Consider the following 19,357-nt stretch of genomic DNA (forward strand, 5'->3'; position numbering starts at 1 on the left):
TCCGTACATGACAGTTAAAGACAGGTCAGTGAAGTAATTGGTACCACAGCTGCCTGTGCTTTGAGCTCCTTCCTTCCCCTTCTTAACCACATGGACAAAGATATTGTCTTTATTCTCAGAAAGAGTAAGAGAAAACATGAGAAAATATAGCTTAGGGCATTTCTAGCTAACCACTTTTAAAAGACCCTCGATTTTTCAAGTTGACAGAAATATCCGGGGTTTTGTCTGCAGCTTCACGAGATCGAGTCGCAGCTCCATCCTTTTTTGCGCCTTTTCATAGTGCCCGTAAGCGGCTTGATCAAACAGAATTGCCACTTCTCCGTGAATATTCGGAATTCTCTATTTTCACCATATTTTTATTGAAATAATTAATGAATCCGAAATTACAACATTTAAAACTTTGAACTCGGCAACCATTCTCAAATTGTGTGAAATGATCGAAGTGTTGATTCGATTGAGTGTAACTCAATTTAATGTTTCAGAATTCTTAGGATTCTTGAAAGAAAAAAAATATTAAAAGCAAAAAACAATATTTTATTTTCAAAACGGAAACTTTTATAAAGGTGGATTGAGGATCACATATATGTTAATTACTTTCCATAGAGAATATCAAATTTTGTTGTCATGATTAATTGTTCTAAAGATATGAATTAGTCCCTGAACACTTTATTTTAGGTTAAAAAATTTTGAACTCAAGTAATAATTCAATCATCATAGAATTTTAAAAGTTATGAACTGAATGGTAGTTAACAAATTAAATGTTTTTCTTTTCTTTTTTGGAGTTAGGAGTCCTTTGGAGTTAGTAAAATTCTTCATAATAGATAAATATCGTTTACTAATTGAAAATATAAATTATTTAATAATTTGTGTTATTTAAACAGAATTTAACAATTTAAATAAGATATTTTGAATAATAAAGTATCCTATTTAATAGGTACTCTTATTTGTAATTTTTTCCCTATAATTTGAAAGAAAAAAAAATTGGTTGCATCACCGGCACGATTATTTCATATAAAATCTATAATTCTTTTTAAAAAAAATCATGTAAGTTCATCAGTTCCTTTAAAAAAATTACTTAAACCTCTAATAAAGATTTAATATAATTCAGATAAATAATATCTGAATTTTATGATACATTATAAGCTAACTAAAAATTAAGGTCACTACAAAATTTTTTTAAATTTAAGAATGTGTCGTTTAAATAATAATACAAGAGAAACGGTTTTCGAGATTTTGGCATGTAATGTCGGTCATCTCGCTTTGAATTATCATAAATGGTTACTCTTGGAGGAGAAAAGAAAAAAGCTAAATTTAAAAACACTTTTCACAACAAGATTTGCCGAGTCGGGTCTGGGATCCCGAAACGAAATTCAGATAGCATTGAAATCCGTTTAAATCTCATCACCGAAGAAATATCCGACAATGAAAGAATTTCGGCAAAGTCGGGATTTTGGCCTGAATTATCGATCATCTTGCTTTGAATTATCATAAATGGTTACTCTTGGAGGAAAAAAAAGCTAAATTTAAAAACACATTTCACAACAAGATTTGCCGAGTCGGGTCTGGGATCCCGAAACGAAATTCAGATAGTATTGAAATCCGTTTAAATCTCATCACCGAAGAAATATCCGACAATGAAAGAATTTCGGCAAAGTCGGGATTTTGGCCTGAATTATCGATCATCTTGCTTTGAATTATCATAAATGGTTACTCTTGGAGGAAAAAAAAGCTAAATTTAAAAACACATTTCGCAACAAGATTTGCCGAGTCGGGTCTGGGATCCCGAAACGAAATTCAGATAACATTGAAATCCGTTTAAATCTCATCACCGATGAAATATCCGACAATGAAAGAATTTCGGCAAAGTCGGGATTTTGGCCTGAATTATCGATCATCTTGCTTTGAATTATCATAAATGGTTACTCTTGGAGGAAAAAAAAGCTAAATTTAAAAACACATTTCGCAACAAGATTTGCCGAGTCGGGTCTGGGATCCCGAAACGAAATTCAGATAACATTGAAATCCGTTTAAATCTCATCACCGATGAAATATCCGACAATGAAAGAATTTCGGCAAAGTCGGGATTTTGGCCTGAATTATCGATCATCTTGCTTTGAATTATCATAAATGGTTACTCTTGGAGGAGAAAAGAAAAAAACTAAATTTAAAAACACATTTCACAACAAGATTTGCCGAGTCGGGTCTGGGATCCCGAAACGAAATTCAGATAACATTCAAATCCGTTTAAATCTCATCACCGATGAAATATCCGACAATGAAAGAATTTCGGCAAAGTCGGGATTTTGGCCTGAATTATCGATCATCTTGCTTTGAATTATCATAAATGGTTACTCTTGGAGGAAAAAAAAGCTAAATTTAAAAACACATTTCGCAACAAGATTTGCCGAGTCGGGTCTGGGATCCCGAAACGAAATTCAGATAACATTGAAATCCGTTTAAATCTCATCACCGATGAAATATCCGACAATGAAAGAATTTCGGCAAAGTCGGGATTTTGGCCTGAATTATCGATCATCTTGCTTTGAATTATCATAAATGGTTACTCTTGGAGGAAAAAAAAGCTAAATTTAAAAACACATTTCGCAACAAGATTTGCCGAGTTGGGTCTGGGATCCCGAAACGAAATTCAGATAACATTGAAATCCGTTTAAATCTCATCACCGATGAAATATCCGACAATGAAAGAATTTCGGCAAAGTCGGGATTTTGGCCTGAATTATCGATCATCTTGCTTTGAATTATCATAAATGGTTACTCTTGGAGGAAAAAAAAGCTAAATTTAAAAACACATTTCGCAACAAGATTTGCCGAGTCGGGTCTGGGATCCCGAAACGAAATTCAGATAACATTGAAATCCGTTTAAATCTCATCACCGATGAAATATCCGACAATGAAAGAATTTCGGCAAAGTCGGGATTTTGGCCTGAATTATCGATCATCTTGCTTTGAATTATCATAAATGGTTACTCTTGGAGGAAAAAAAAGCTAAATTTAAAAACACATTTCGCAACAAGATTTGCCGAGTCGGGTCTGGGATCCCGAAACGAAATTCAGATAACATTGAAATCCGTTTAAATCTCATCACCGATGAAATATCCGACAATGAAAGAATTTCGGCAAAGTCAGGATTTTGGCCTGAATTATCGATCATCTTGCTTTGAATTATCATAAATGGTTACTCTTGGAGGAAAAAAAAGCTAAATTTAAAAACACATTTCGCAACAAGATTTGCCGAGTCGGGTCTGGGATCCCGAAACGAAATTCAGATAACATTGAAATCCGTTTAAATCTCATCACCGATGAAATATCCGACAATGAAAGAATTTCGGCAAAGTCGGGATTTTGGCCTGAATTATCGATCATCTTGCTTTGAATTATCATAAATGGTTACTCTTGGAGGAAAAAAAAGCTAAATTTAAAAACACATTTCGCAACAAGATTTGCCGAGTCGGGTCTGGGATCCCGAAACGAAATTCAGATAACATTGAAATCCGTTTAAATCTCATCACCGATGAAATATCCGACAATGAAAGAATTTCGGCAAAGTCGGGATTTTGGCCTGAATTATCGATCATCTTGCTTTGAATTATCATAAATGGTTACTCTTGGAGGAGAAAAGAAAAAAACTAAATTTAAAAACACATTTCACAACAAGATTTGCCGAGTCGGGTCTGGGATCCCGAAACGAAATTCAGATAACATTGAAATCCGTTTAAATCTCATCACCGATGAAATATCCGACAATGAAAGAATTTCGGCAAAGTCGGGATTTTGGCCTGAATTATCGATCATCTTGCTTTGAATTATCATAAATGGTTACTCTTGGAGGAAAAAAAAGCTAAATTTAAAAACACATTTCGCAACAAGATTTGCCGAGTCGGGTCTGGGATCCCGAAACGAAATTCAGATAACATTGAAATCCGTTTAAATCTCATCACCGATGAAATATCCGACAATGAAAGAATTTCGGCAAAGTCGGGATTTTGGCCTGAATTATCGATCATCTTGCTTTGAATTATCATAAATGGTTACTCTTGGAGGAGAAAAGAAAAAAACTAAATTTAAAAACACATTTCACAACAAGATTTGCCGAGTCGGGTCTGGGATCCCGAAACGAAATTCAGATAACATTCAAATCCGTTTAAATCTCATCACCGATGAAATATCCGACAATGAAAGAATTTCGGCAAAGTCGAGATTTTGGAATGTAAAAAAAAAAAAAAAAAAAAAAAAAAATGCCGACTCAACCTGAATTTGCCGACTGGATGATATCGCTGGGGGGGGGGGGGTGAGACACCCCTCTCACCCCCCCGTTAGGGACGGGCCTGGCAGTGGGAGCCATCCTCTCTGAAGAGGATCAAAATTACGATGGCATGTTTTCGGTTCATTCTCGGGGATGCTTCACAGACCGTCGTAAGAAGCCCTGTGCTGTTCTAGTGCAACTTAAATAAGGTACCTACCCACCTACCGAGGTGCACCTGCCGTAATCACATCACACTCTTATATCCATTTTTGGATCAAGACCACTCCATACTCCGAACAAAACTCGGCATTTGTCTCTTTCAACACTCATGGATACTACAGATAATTACAGACTTCCAACATTTCTGCAGTTCCTAAAAGCTATTAATCTTCTGAGAACTTCATCCTATTTTCCCACTCTACGATAAGCGATATATTGCAAAGACCTTCAAAAATGCCCGTCAGTCATCATCATCTAAGGGATCATTCTTATTGCTTGCGATTGAGGACATTGAGAGAGAGGCAAATGAAAGTATTATCAAGGTAATAAGTGTTTCATAACGATTCTTTTTCAGATAATAGTTCTTACTTCTTCACATCTTAAAATGACGATTCTTATAACGATTCCTCCCTTCAATACAAATAATAAATAAGGTAACAAATACACCCATACAAGAATAATAATACTCAAATGAGTCTCAAAACACAATCATCACGTTGTGAGTCAAATGACTTCAAAACACACCAAAAACAGTAACCTGGAAGTATAGGCAGTCAAAAGCTTACAGTGCTCCCTAATGTAAAAAACATCCATAAGGCAACCAACAATCGCGTTTTTAGCTCCTTTTATTCCGTCTTTCTCACCTGTGATTTAAGAGCGACTGCATTTTTCTTTCTTTCGAGCTTAAATATTTATATGCGACTTATGTATATTTCTTTCGATATCCTTTTTTATAATTTTTCTAAAAATAAACAGGCTGTTCTGCAATGACTACCCTTATCGTATATTAGTACTATTATTGTCTAAAATTAAGAGAAAGATGAATGCACGTTGGAAATAGAAAATTAATAAGCCGGAGAAAAACTCTATTGATTTACTATTAAAGAATGCGGACGTGTGGAGTAAGATCAACACCTGTTTGATAATCGAAAGAACATCTTCAAACTTCAAGCACCAAATAAATTTTATACACCATACTTAGTAATTATTCGTCAGGTTTGGATATATATATATATTTGTGGCAGAATTCCGCCTGGCCACTGGACACGACTGTCTTCTTAAACACTTCAGCAGAATTAACATTGCTCCTTCTCCCATCTGCACACTTTGTAACTTTGGAGAGGAAATGGATACCACCCATATTATGCACTGTCCTGCTTTGGGCAAGTCTTCTCTGGCCGAGCGATATTGGGAAGCCAGAGTCCTTTTGAATTTATGGACTCAAGTTACTGCATTATGTTTACCATCTTTTATTGTATTTCGCTTTCCTTAATTTGCTGTAACTACTCTCCAATAAATTTGCCATTGGAAAAAATATATATATATATAGGACGGTCATTGCAGAACATCTTTTATAAACTTGAAACGAATTATATAAAAATTTCAGATATTGCAATAGTCTTCCAATTTGAAATTATTTTTTATTTAATAAAATGACTCATTAACAGCTTAGAAATAAAGTTTATTCATAAACCAACATTATATAGATTTTAATATAAAATGTAATGGGGAAATAGCATTTTACAACGAGGCATTAATAAAGTGCAGGACACTAAATTTGTAATCTTTCAGCAATGGAAAAAGAAAATTTCCTGTTGAGGAAGTCCTGTCACTCGCTATTGGTTCTGTGAAATAAAAAAATGTAAAGCATTTCATAAATTAAAATCAAGCATTTTTTATTTAAAAAAACAAACATAACTGTAGCAATTTGTGATCAATTTTATTGTAGTCTAGAATGGAAACACGAAACAAAATTTAGAATTACAACAAGAATTATATATCTAAATTAATAATAATATAGTTTTAAATGCTTATTAAAAATAAAGATAAACCACGATTTCGGCAATTTGAGGAACAATGAAAGGAACAGTATCAAATTATTAAAAATTTAAATCATCAAAAAAATAAATAAATAAAAAAAATAACACTTTTGATAATAAATAGATGAGTAAAAAACGTCGTATCTCATATCTTATTAAGAAATGACAATAATGCTGATGATAACTATCATTTAAATTACTTAAAATATATCTTTTCATCATTACTAATACTTAGGCTAACATAATTAATCCGAAATATTTCATTATTTTTTTTAGAAACATTTTTTAAATACTTTTGTGTTTAGTGGAATCAAAAATAAAATTTTTTTAAAACTTCGATGCTATTGTTTTCTTTTCTCTAAATAAAACAACTATATTTTTTATTGAAACAGTTTCCACAAACAAAAAATTACTAATTTACAAAATTTAATAGCAGCAATAAAAACACTTACTTTCAGTTAATTTCCTTAACAATACTAAGTAATTTTCCAGAAAATGTTTGCTTACAATAAAAAAAATGTAGCTAACAGAACTGCGACGTTGTCATGGTAAATAAGAAAAAATAAATAAAATCGCCTTTAAACCAAAAACAAAGTTTAGAAGGATGCATTAAATGTGCGTTGCTCATAAGCAACACTTAAGTGAGAAAGAGCTAATACTTTTTCAATTCATCGAATGATTTGGGAACGATATATTCAGGAAAACGTAACTTACATGAATACATTTTATAAATGTTACATTTTTATAATTCAGTGGCGGATGAAATACCAAGCATGTATATGAGAAATTCAAAAAATCATTCAATAAACTGAAGCTAATGTTATATGGAACAAAAAGGCTCAATTAATAAATTCAACCTAAATTGTGAGTGCTAGAAAATCGCAGTTGTTTAAAAATCTCTTACCGGACAAATAAATAAATAAACGTGCATAGCTTAAGACGGCATGTTCCAAGTATATTTATTTAGATTTATTAGTGACTATTTTTATCACTTGCATGAATTCCAGCAAAACCTTTTTAAAAAATATTCTCAATAGCAAATAATGGATTTTTTTTAAATGTTCATTTTAATAATTATTTTTTTCTAGGGTCAAAAACACTGACTAAAGTTTATTTTTTTTTATCTGTTTTTAACAGTTGAAAATGTAAAGAAGTCAGATGAGTAATTTATTTAAACAAGCAGGTAAAGTAAATTGTCACTACTGACCCTAAATACGTAACCAAAATTCAGGGACGGCAATCTCTTGGCAAGGTATCAAAAAGTGTTGGGCAATCGTAATTGCTTTTCCTTTGTATTATGATAAGTGCTGGATATCTAATGGTCTTTACTGCAGATTCAACTGTAGACCAATCATTCATTTTTGTACAAAGGAGGTAACGGTAAGCGTCCGTCGATTCGGCATTTCAACAGCTGGCTGACAGCAAATTTATGATGCTGGGTCTGCAGATTTGTCCTAGGTGGAGTGATGTAAATAAATTATATTTACATAGTCCCCTCTTGAAATTTGGTTAATTTTAGCAATTTTCTTTACGTTAAAAGTAATTAGTTTCTTCAAGAAAATTTAAAGTAGTCATACTAGTTAGTTTTTGATAGCACTAACTGGTACAGCATAGAACTGAGTTAAGGCTTATCTTTGACATGATAAAAAAAATGGCAGATACCTGGGTAATATATCTATTTAAATGACTTCCCTTCTCCTTAAAAAAAAAACTGTTAAAATGCCTGTAAAATATTTAATAGAAACTTATTTTTTTTTGGTAAATATTTTATTAACTAATGAGACTGAGTTGCACAATTAAGTGAAGTTTGCTAACTTTTTATAGTTCTTTAGTCTTTGTTTTTATGCATAACTGACCTTTAATTCATCTTGTTTTTCCTTATTTCTTTCTGTGATGAATTAAAATTGGGGAAATATTGCCAGCAAATATTGCTACGCATATTTCATAACGATCTTAATAAGCTCTTCATTTTTTGTTAACCCTTTATAAGGCTGTAGTATGTATACTTTCCACCAAATTCATTAATTTTTAAATGTCGATGGAAAGCTATTTTTTCACCTTTGATTTGTGAGGCCATCTGTTGATGATTCTGTTGAAAATAAGAAAAATAGCAAATAAATAATACTTTCTTTATATAAATGTAAGCGGGTAATGGTAAAGGTTAGGGTAGGGGTAAGAGAGGCTAACACTAAGAGCTATTGTCTCTTATACATTATGCGTTTGTTTTTATAAACATAGAATAAACAAATTCGGTTATTTTTAAATACATCAAAGTTCAAATTTATAACCTATTCTTTATAGTTTACATAATAGGAGGCCTTAACATATATTTTTAAAATCCTTTTAAAAATTTGAAGTAACTAAAGCATTCAGATTAGGAATTGCGCATTGAAATTTAATCAATAAAGGTACAGAGAGCTGGGATAGCCTGGTTGGTAGGGGACTGAGCCCATATCCAAGGGTTCGATCCCACGCCGGTCGAAGACTCCCCGTGTAGTAATTAGGTGACTGATGCACGTTAAATCTGTCGAGTCGCCAAGTCCCCAGAACAAATCAATACCGCTGGAGGTACTGACATAGGAGTTTCCTTGTCTTCTGGATTGGTTCAAAATTACAAGGCTACGGAGTTGAACATTAGAAGTTGTAAACCCAAAATTGGGTTGGCTGTTCAACGACGGATATAAATAAAGGAAGGTACAGAAAAGATGTAAAATCTGTTAAATTATTAGGGAGGAGGGCTGGAGAAAAAATATCAAATCCAGTATAAATACCTGATGAAACTTGGAAATTCAAATATTTGTTAGTCAATCTCCTTTCTCATTTTATGAAAGTTTATAATTTTGGTTTTGATATTGTCTGACCAGCCTTTCTCAACAGTAATTCTTTGATTCCGATAGGGTTCCTTGGATTGCAGTCCGTAACGTGCGTATTTTTTGATTTTATTTTTGTTAAAGATTCTTAAAATATATTCGATTGGTGCGTATGAAATGTCGGACCTTTAAGCAGAGGCGTATCTATGGAAAGAAGCGCCTATGGCAAATCTCTTACTGGCGCCCTTCCTAAAATATTAATATTCTCTTTTTTTTTCTTAAATTTTTTTTTTGTCCAATGCAAAATAAAAGCATTGTTTGAAGTATTTAACTCTTTTGACAATATTGCAAAAAGATTGCATTAAATTTATAGAAAAAAAAAGAATTGATAAATAAATAAATATTAAATATAACAATAAAATTATTTCTTTTTAATTGTTATGCGTTCACGTGTATTCGAAATCCTCCTAGGTAAGAAATAAAAATACCTTTTCTATCATATTTATAGAAGGTTCTATTGCGTTTTTTAAATTGCCAATAAAAATTCTAACAAGTTGTTTAATTAAGCACTATTATATTTTAAAGCTTTACAAATATAATTTGGTAACAAAAATACGCACACACAACAAATGTAGCTCTGAGTTAAAGAAGAACTGTAATATAACCGGATGATACCCAACATTTTCAAAATTAAAACTTAAGGAAATTGATTTTTTTTTTTTAAATAATCACACTTTGCTAACGTCAAAACAATAAAATCATCGCGATATAATAAATTCATTAAACATCACAATGTAAATGATTTAGATTTGTTGTGATAGTTACAAATAAAATAGCTACAATCAAAAGATATATTTTGGTTAGTTTATTTACTGTTCAATAAAAAAAGACCGATGCTCGTAATATAATTAAGTTTCGCAAACATTAATAACCGATAATATGAAAAAATATACACATAATTACATACAAAACACTAATAGCGACAATAATACATTCTTCATTGAGAAATAAATTAAAGGAAGTTGACGTTTTAGTTTTAGAAATAATTATTTTGCAAACAGTAAAAAAAAAGGCAAGAGGTAAATAAATAGACCGATATCTGTATATTTAATTAAAAGAAGAAAAAAATTATGAAAAATTCTCTCTTTGCATCACAATAGAACAAATTAAAGATAAAGCAAAAAATTAAACAGATTTGAATTATAAATTTTTTGACGTTCAGTGCGCAAAAAAATAAATAAAGGGACCACCCTGATAACTTTTGATCTAATGATCAGATCTTTACTTTCTTCTTATCTCAATGGTTCAAGGGGTGACTTGAAATAGGATAATTAATGCAGGTAGGATATTTTAACTTACGAAATCAGATACTAAAACGTACTTTCTCTGAAGTTTCTATTTATACATGCCATTTTTTCGACGAATTTGGATTTCTGAACCCCAAAATATAGGAGTAATCGCAATTTGAGAAGTACCTAGAGAGATTTACAAACAAAGCGAAAAAAAAATAATAATAAATTGCACAATTATTATATCGTTTATTGCACAATTATTAAAATTGTTTTAAAAAAAATTTTTTTAGTAAATATTTATTATTTTATTTAATATTTGTCTTAAAAATTTGAATTGTAAGGTGAAATTTTTTAAGTCATTTTAAAAGAAGGTAATTTAACATGGGAAAATACAATAGTTCAGCAAAATTGATCGAACAGTTAATGAGTAATCAAATTTCAAATATCCGACTTCTTTAAAGTTCGATTTCTCAGAAAACCGAACTCCATATTCGAACTATATGAATATAGACTAACCTGCAGAACATGTTTTTCAAAAAACTTTATAAAACTAATCAAAATTAATTGGATTTAAAAGTTGTTTTTAAGGAAAAAGAAAAATATAAATCATTGAAATATTTGAGGAGAAGATGACTTTTCGCATCTTTATGAAAAATACATTATAAGAATGCGTATGCTTCATAACTAAAAGGACTCTAGTTTTTCATTGGATGCTTTTTTTTATATATATTCTTAAAATAAAGATAATTATTTAATGAAAAAATATTATTGTGATTATCATTTTATTGATAACTTTTTTTCTCAAGTTACTAAACTGTTGTAATGATTGGGTTATAAACTACATATTATACCCTTAATATTATTTTGTTACCATTTTACTTTGATTATAAGAAATAAATATAATATATAAATATAATATATAAATATAATATATAAATAGAGGACACTTTAAACCCATTTAAAAGCAGTACACTAATTTTTTTCAAGCAATATGATATGGAGTGACATAAATGTAATGTGATATATATTGCAGAAGACTTAAAAATTAAAAAATTAGCATTTATATAAAATTAAAAGAGTAGTATTTATTTAATCTATTTTTTTTTTGTTTGCTTGTTTTTGTTTGAAGGAAGAAAATGGCAATCTGAAATAAAAGAAAAAATATAGGAGAAAGATTTGCAAAATTTTGTGCCTGAGAAATAAGGAAGCGTGCTCCATAGCTCGAAGACAGTTTGATAAATATTAAATAAGTATAATTTAAAAATTCAAAACAAACATGTCTTTAAAAATTAAAAATTATTTTTTTTTTCAATTTGTAGGTAGAAAGATTATTGAAATTCACATTTAAAGCATCAAAATATAATAAAAATTGTGAGTGAATAATACTTCTGTAAAAAAAAAAAAAGAAAGAAAAAAAAATGCCAGCAACTGACGATATGTTTCTTAATCTAACTATTCAAAGGAAAGAAGAAAAAAAATCGAACTTTCGAGTGGTTAAATTCAAAATTTATCTATTATGAATAAAAAGAAAAACATTTTTAGGTAGTTGGCAACTGCTGAACTTAATGAACGTTACTTACTTAATTTACACAAAAGTATTTACCTATCGTAATTAATTTTCAGGAAATTTAAAAAATTATGTCCCCAATAACATTTGAAATTTTGACATTTGTTTTCTTTTTATTATATATTATTTTCAATAATCAAGCATTAACAAGTATTTAATTATACAATATATAATTATTAATACCAAAAAATCAATAATTACTTACAATCAAGGAAGAAAATCCTACCACTTAAATAGTTGAATGAATCATAAAGAGCTGTAACTTATTAAATTAGATTATAAAATTCCAAACTAGACTTTAAATATTTATTCTCTTGAATTAAATTTTGAAATAACAACTAGAACAAGCAGAATTTTTCATATGTGCCTGAACACCTAACAACTTACAATTACGCATGTCTTTATTTTTCAAAATAGTGGGGTGTATTCATTGTTAATCGTTTCATTGGTTCAAAATAGTTGATGAGCCAGACAGAGGTTCCTCCTATTTTTAGTATTTCACACTTTTGTGGAGGTGGTTCCCACCATGGGTGGCAAATATTTCCTGTTTTGGAAGGATTTACGCTAATTTACAGCAGGGGTTCTTTTTGAAATCTATTCAACAGATTCGGAAAACGTTTTTCAAAGAGATTTTTACCCCTGATGAAACTGAAGATTTACAAGCATGAGACACCCTATAGTTTTTACATTTCTCTGTCCTCTGGTCATCAGCAAAGATCTATCTCTGCCTGAAGGGGTTCCAACCATTCCCCCCCCCCGGTTAATTGCCTTTTTAGAAGGACTACAGTCTTGCAATGTGATACGAAAAGGAGGAACAAATTGTTTATCTTTTCTCTTTGCTTATGGTAGTGGAAAAATAAAGAAAATAAAAATTTATTCAGAGATTCTCTGCATTCTGGATCCTTTAGATATAAAGGGAAAAAAGTTTCTTTACATTTTCCACCTACTTTTGAACATCCTTCGTTCGTTCGCCTTTCTTTTTTTAGTCTGTTATATTTTTGCTAATTTTTTCATATAGATAAATATTTTAAATTTAAAGATTCTGTTTCTTTAATATAGTTTAGTTTTAACGTATGGTATTTTCAAATATGCATAAATAATATCAAACAATCTCAGTCGAAAAGCATTTTTTTAAGTAAATTATTTTAAATTGAAATGAATATCAAACTAAAGTATTCTACATAAAAATCAATAAATATTTTTAGGATTTCTTTTCTGTTCCTATTATTGAAAAGTACATGATTTTAAATAAATACGTTATGCATTGCAGAGGAAAAAGACGTTGATTTATATCGATATATTACTACTCAAGAGCTATAACATCATACATTGTACAGGCTATATAAACATTTGAAATATGGCATTAACAACATACATTCTTAATACTAGTATATGCTCTATACCTTTGTAATTTAAATTCTTTTATTTACTTAATTATTTTATTTTTATAAATATTTTGATTATTAACCATGATATTTTGAGGCTATTTCAGTGTTTTTTTCCTTATGCAATATTACAGTTTGACTCTAAGTTAGTTTCAATAAAGTCTTATCAACAGTGTCTTGTTTGTTTATAAGATTGTGAACTTCAAAATTTAAAACTCTTATGCGCAAATAAACCTTTTGAATGAACATTATTAAACTGTTTATTTTATGATCGTATATTCCTAAAAAAAAAAAAAAATTTTTTTTCGTTTCTTCAAACAATTTTACGTTTAGTTTGTGCTTTACTTTTCATTTTTAATTGAAAAAAATAAAATACATAATACACTGAAAAGAAAGAAAAAAATTAAATTCTCTGTAATTTTCTATAATGAATAATGAGCTTATATTTTGTTTCCTTTTTTTCCGTATCGGCTATAACTTAAATTCTTTCTATTACAGCTTTGACTTGTAAATAGGACTGGGCGATATTAGAAATTATATATCGTGATATATCGTCAGTTTTGCATCGCGATATAGCGATGTATCGCGATATAGTATTTTTGAATTTCATTTACTTTAAGGCACAGAAAGTCAGATTTCTATCAAGACTTCATACGCATATTGATTTAAATCAATTTATAAATTTGAAAATATATATGTTTTGCTAAAGAAAGATATTAAATAAATTGACTAAGATGTACAAATCTTACTTAAAATATTTATTGAAAAAATGTGTGTAGATACAGAATGAAATATTTGCACTTCTTTATCGTTTATAAGGCAGTCTTAATTTAAGTTAACCCCTAAAACACCCTTAATGAAAAAAAATATTGTTATTAAACAAAAGCTGATTTTAAAATTTCAAAATATATTTTAATTAAAATAAAAGTTAGATTGACTAAAAGCCGAAGTTTAAAATTAAAAATGTTCGAAATTTAAACTAAAAAGTAAACATAAGATTTGTAATAATTTCTTAAAATTTTCGTTCTCTGAAAGATTTCTCAGTTTAAAAATAAAAAGGGAATTTTATAAAGATATCTAGCTGAAATTATTGAAAGAAAATTTAAAAAATTAAAAAAAAAGTTTGTTAAGAAATTCATTATACACTTAAAACAAAGTGTTAAAAATATTTTTTTTTTTTTTAAAAAAAGAAACTTTTTTAAAAAAATCAATATTTGCTTGTACCATTATGCGTAAATAATTACAGAATTATTAAGTTCGATCGTAATGTTCAAATTCTTAATGAAGAAGTAAACACAAGTTATGTTATATTTTCTAAAAATGATCACGCAAATAACAAAAGATTTCTTAGTTTAAAAATAAAAAAATAAATAAAAGTGAAATTTATCAATATATTTACCTAACAGCATAGGAACAAAATTTAAAAAATAAGTTCGTTAAAAAATTATTTGTATGCTTAAAACAAAGAGCTAAATAAATTTTAGAAAAAAAATGCTTCTTAAACACTATTTTTATTATTATTTCATATAAATAATTAAATTAAATTAAATAATGACCGAATTATGAACGAAAAACAAAGTAAGGCAAAGTTTCTTAATTAAATTCTTAAAAATAAAAACAAAAGAATTGTGATATTCGGTAATATATTTAGCTAATTAACTAATAATATAAAACGAAAATTAAAAAAAATAATGATTTTACTCTCTAATAAAACGAAGTAGTAATTGATAAAAAAAAAAAAGAAATGAATAAAATTCGCAAACTTTTCAAATTCTTTTGAACAAATAAAGTTTATTGACTTATGTCCAAAAAATAAGTTTTGTTTTAACTTTATTTCTAAAAATAAAAACAACTCAAGATTTATAAATTTAAAGTCAGTAATAGAAGCCCATTAAATTATTAGAAGTTTTATCCGAAAGGTTTTTAATAAATTAAAAGAAAGTAAAAAAATAACCTAACAAATTTATTTGCTTTGTAATTTAATTCCTTATGGGTGCCTTAAATTAGATTTCCGATAATTTTCACATTTAAAAATATAAAAAAAGTTTTGTCAGAAAATAAATAAAAAACTTACCTAATTAATGAAGAAACTTTTCTTTATAAATTCTTTTCAATAATAGATTGCGTTCAGAACAAGGTTACGACGGCGATCACGAAGTTAATCCCATTGAAAATAATCTACAAGAAACGATTTCAAATCGCGAAGGTGCGAAAACGAACATGTGATATAACGATATAAGGTTTCAAAAGTGATTCTGATTCTACCGCTCATCAGTCAAGGCCGTCTCAACATAACGAAACAATATCGTCTTCCACAGCGCGAGTTGGCATCGGAACGTAAGAGAAAGTCCTTGCGTGTATCACTATATCGCTATATCGTTATATCGTCTTCTTCACTCGACGGCTTAAATCAGATCTGATGTATCGCTTGGAATGAAAGTTGCTGTATCGGTTTGCCGATATAGGCGTTAAATCGATATGTCGCGATATATCGATTTATAGCCCAGTCCTACTTGTAAAGCAATGATAAGCTACATTTTCGAAAATTTTAAATTCATTTGAAATTATATATGTGGTTAAAAGACTTTTCGTAAAAGGATTTTGATAAAAATTAAAAATATTTTCATTTGAATGTATTAAAAAGTTAGCAAAGGGAGTAATAATAATTATTAAAAACTAAGCATTATTCTTTAAATTATGATTTTGTAATTAAAATTTGGTTTTTCACGTAATCGTCGTAAATATAACGGCAGAAAGGACGAAGCTATTTTTTCCATTTGTTTATTTTAGTATTCATCGTGAATGTATTCATGAACATTAACAAATTATATTTAATCTGAATTGTTTGACGTTCGTCACCAACTTTGTTTACGATTAGCGGTTCCCTTTCATACTTCACTGCCCCAGTGACAAAAAGAGTCCCTCAAAAAACGATATTTTCTCTTCGAGCCCAGATGAAAAGTTTAAATGTTGTATGCTTTAATGCTGTATGCTTTCTCTCTCTCTCTCTAAATATATATATATATATATATTTTTTTTTTCTTTGAACTTAATGAAATTTTTAAGTAAAAAAATTTTTGATGTTGATCGATTTTGCGCCTTTTTGAAATAATGCGCCCATGGCATTCGCCATACTTGCCATACCCTAGATACGCCACTGCCTTTAAGTAAATATCTGGTGAATAAGCTTATTAAATGCTTCTTTGACCAACTGACTTTCCTTCTTCTTAAACATTTAGAAGAGTTTTTACAGGCTAAACAGCATGAAAAAGAAGATATTTTGCAAAATTCTACATCAGAGCGTGAAGATCTGATCCTTAGATCAAAAGTTATTTAGGGTGATCTTTTTGTTTCGCACTGTACACTTACAAAACTAAAACAAGTTATTTCGAAATAGTTATTTTCTCCTTTCCATTTCATATAAAATTTTTTCCAAATAAATAAAATTTACAATATACCAAAAATAAGTTAATAAATAATAATAAAAAATTTAATAAATTAAATTGATTTGATGACTTGAGATATTTACTTTATTTTACTATTGGTATTAATTCATACAGATGATTTGTTGCTTTTATTGTTAAAACCCATAGTTTCGCACTTTTGAACCAAACTTAGAGAACAAGGTAAAGAGCTTGGTAAAGCTTTAGGACAAATTCACTTTCATGCAGGACATCAGAATTGAAGCTTTACATTAATAGGAAAAAAAACGAAAATATCCCACGGTTAGCCCGACGGCAAGATTACTCTCACCCATGACATGATCCCTATACCATTGGAGGTAATGTATGTCGGAACTGTTGTCAGTGCAAACAGAGAGCGGTATACAAATTAACATGGAGATTCAATTCAAACCAAGTCCCGTCTTTGAAAAATGAGGACTAAATCATTTATCTCACAATTTCAGAGAAATTGGTGTTTAGAATAATACAAGAAACAAACAAAGGTATAAAATTCGGCGTGATAGAATAAATTCTTATCTTTATAAGATTTTTTCAAACATTTTCTCGACAGGAAGATGAACTTTACCAACGAGAGCAGAGGTTTGTCAGTCCATTTGTCTAATGTTTTTTTTTTAAAGAAATATACGGATTTCCTTGATAAGTAGGAAAACTATTTCTGTTGATATAGCACGCGCGTTTTTAACTAAAGAATAATTGTGCTCCTCTCTATTGTTGCTCATAAGACAACTTGGTAGATATAGATATTACAAGTCTATTTTAACTCATATATGAGCAATTACAATTGAATTTATTAGTATATATAAATATATACACTATATTAAGAGCAAATTAAGAAAAAATTAAAGACAAAACAAACTTACTACTTGATTTCTTCCAAATAATTTAAGAATGGAATTCTTTAACATTGAATGGTGTAACATTTTTTAAAATTCTTTTCTTTACTGAATGTGGAGAGAGTGTGCATGCATTATAGACAGTCTCGAAAAGTATGGCCACGTGAGGACGATGGGGTCAGGACTGTCTTCTCGTCTTCCCCTATCCCTCAGGGATATTGAATAACTTCCCACATGGACACAAACTAAAGACTTGGCCTTCAGAATTTTCTGAGAAAAAGATGCCCAAAAAGTTGGTGGTAAAGAGTAAGTAAAAAAGAACACATTTTTGTCTTTATGTTTTTAGTGTATTCTCATTTACAAAAGAAAAAAAAAAGTTTTTTTTAAAAGAATATAATAAATGTTTTTTTGCAAAACAGTAGCATTTTCCTGACGATTTTTTAAGTTCATCCTGATAGAAGGGCAAAACGACACACGACAGGGGTCCAATTGCCCCTGACCCCCTATTGGCACCGCCCTTTAAATGGAGCACATTTTGAATAAATAAATAGCTTTTGAAAAGAGATGTAAGCATAATCCAACATTTCATACATAGCAACCTAACATATATTTAGGGCAGTCATTATGGAACACTTTTTTCATTATTGATTGTTAATAGAATGTGATACAATGAAAGCTTTTACTGTGAGGAATTCCATTTTGCATTTTTCAATAATACTGTCATTTTGCTATCCATTGTGTATTTATTATACATCATAAGGCAGTGAAGCTTTTTAATCAAGTTTATTAAGCCTTATATTAAAAAATATGTAGTGTGCAAAGCTTAAAATACAATTTTAGTGCAAACAGAATCAAGAACTCACTGATTATGATACACTGCTATTGCTATTTGGAATGCATTGCAATGCTTAACATGAGACCAGATTTCTCTGTATTTCTTTTCTGTAGGAAAATAAATAAATTTGAATGTTGTACTGAAATTGTTTTCTTCGAGATATAAAATTGAATTTTATAATCAAATCCAAAATGGTTTTTTAATTGAAATCAAGTTAGTAGAATTAATTTCAAATTGCAAAATCAAAGATAAACAAAATGTTTTTTGTTATACATTTTAAGTACAGATTCAACTGTATTTCTTCTTTTAAATTTAGCTTTTTTCTTCAATTTTTTTAAAAAATATACTAGGAAAGGACATTATAAATGAAAAAAGAAAAAGGAGGATTAATATTTATAACAAAACTCTTAAATTGTTGATCTTGAACTCTGATAGGCAAGCGATTTTTCCCATTATTGTCCAAGTATTTTGACATTTGAAGAATTAAATTTATTCCCCAAATTTATTCAAAACACACATTACTTTCCAAAAATAAAGCAGAAATAAAATTAAAAAACAATATCTGAAAGAATTAATTAGATTAAAGAGCATCCGGAGACAGAGAGAACAGTATAAATGAGATAGGCTCAGGTCAGAACTTGGGCCCGACACGGGCATTGTCTCATTTACTGAAAAAAGGTTTTGATTTCGGACTCATTATATAATTTTCATAAACATTTTTTAGAGGCTTGAAAAATTATGACAGACTAAATAAAATTAAAACAAATTTGAAATAAGAAATTGTAAGCATCAATAATTTTCAGAAAATCTTAGATAAAAAAAAAATTCTGCTCCTAAATGGTACACTTTGTTTTTACTAAAGTCATGT

At 29.3% G+C, this 19,357-nt stretch overlaps 1 protein-coding gene across 4 annotated transcripts in view; it reads right to left on the reverse strand.

Annotated features, from left to right (window-relative positions):
* Positions 1-5,924: 5,924 nt before the first annotated feature.
* LOC107447574 (transmembrane protein 245) overlaps positions 5,925-19,357 on the reverse strand; it is a 41,640-nt gene continuing 28,207 nt past the window's right edge. For 2 of the 4 annotated variants that reach the window (XM_071178732.2, XM_043041724.3), the window contains 2 exons: positions 18,518-18,596; positions 5,925-6,108 (listed from right to left, as the gene is read on the reverse strand). In XM_071178732.2, the coding sequence (XP_071034833.2) occupies positions 18,563-18,596 (34 nt within the window). In that variant the 3' untranslated portion in view covers positions 5,925-6,108; positions 18,518-18,562. The remainder of the gene's footprint in view (positions 6,109-18,517; positions 18,597-19,357) is intronic. The other 2 variants (XM_071178738.2, XM_016062508.4) reach the window with 1 other exon arrangement.

This window comes from Parasteatoda tepidariorum, chromosome 3 (genome assembly GCF_982258835.1).
Source record: "Parasteatoda tepidariorum strain Cologne lab strain chromosome 3, Ptep-v5.0, whole genome shotgun sequence".
Lineage (NCBI taxonomy): Eukaryota > Metazoa > Arthropoda > Arachnida > Araneae > Theridiidae > Parasteatoda > Parasteatoda tepidariorum.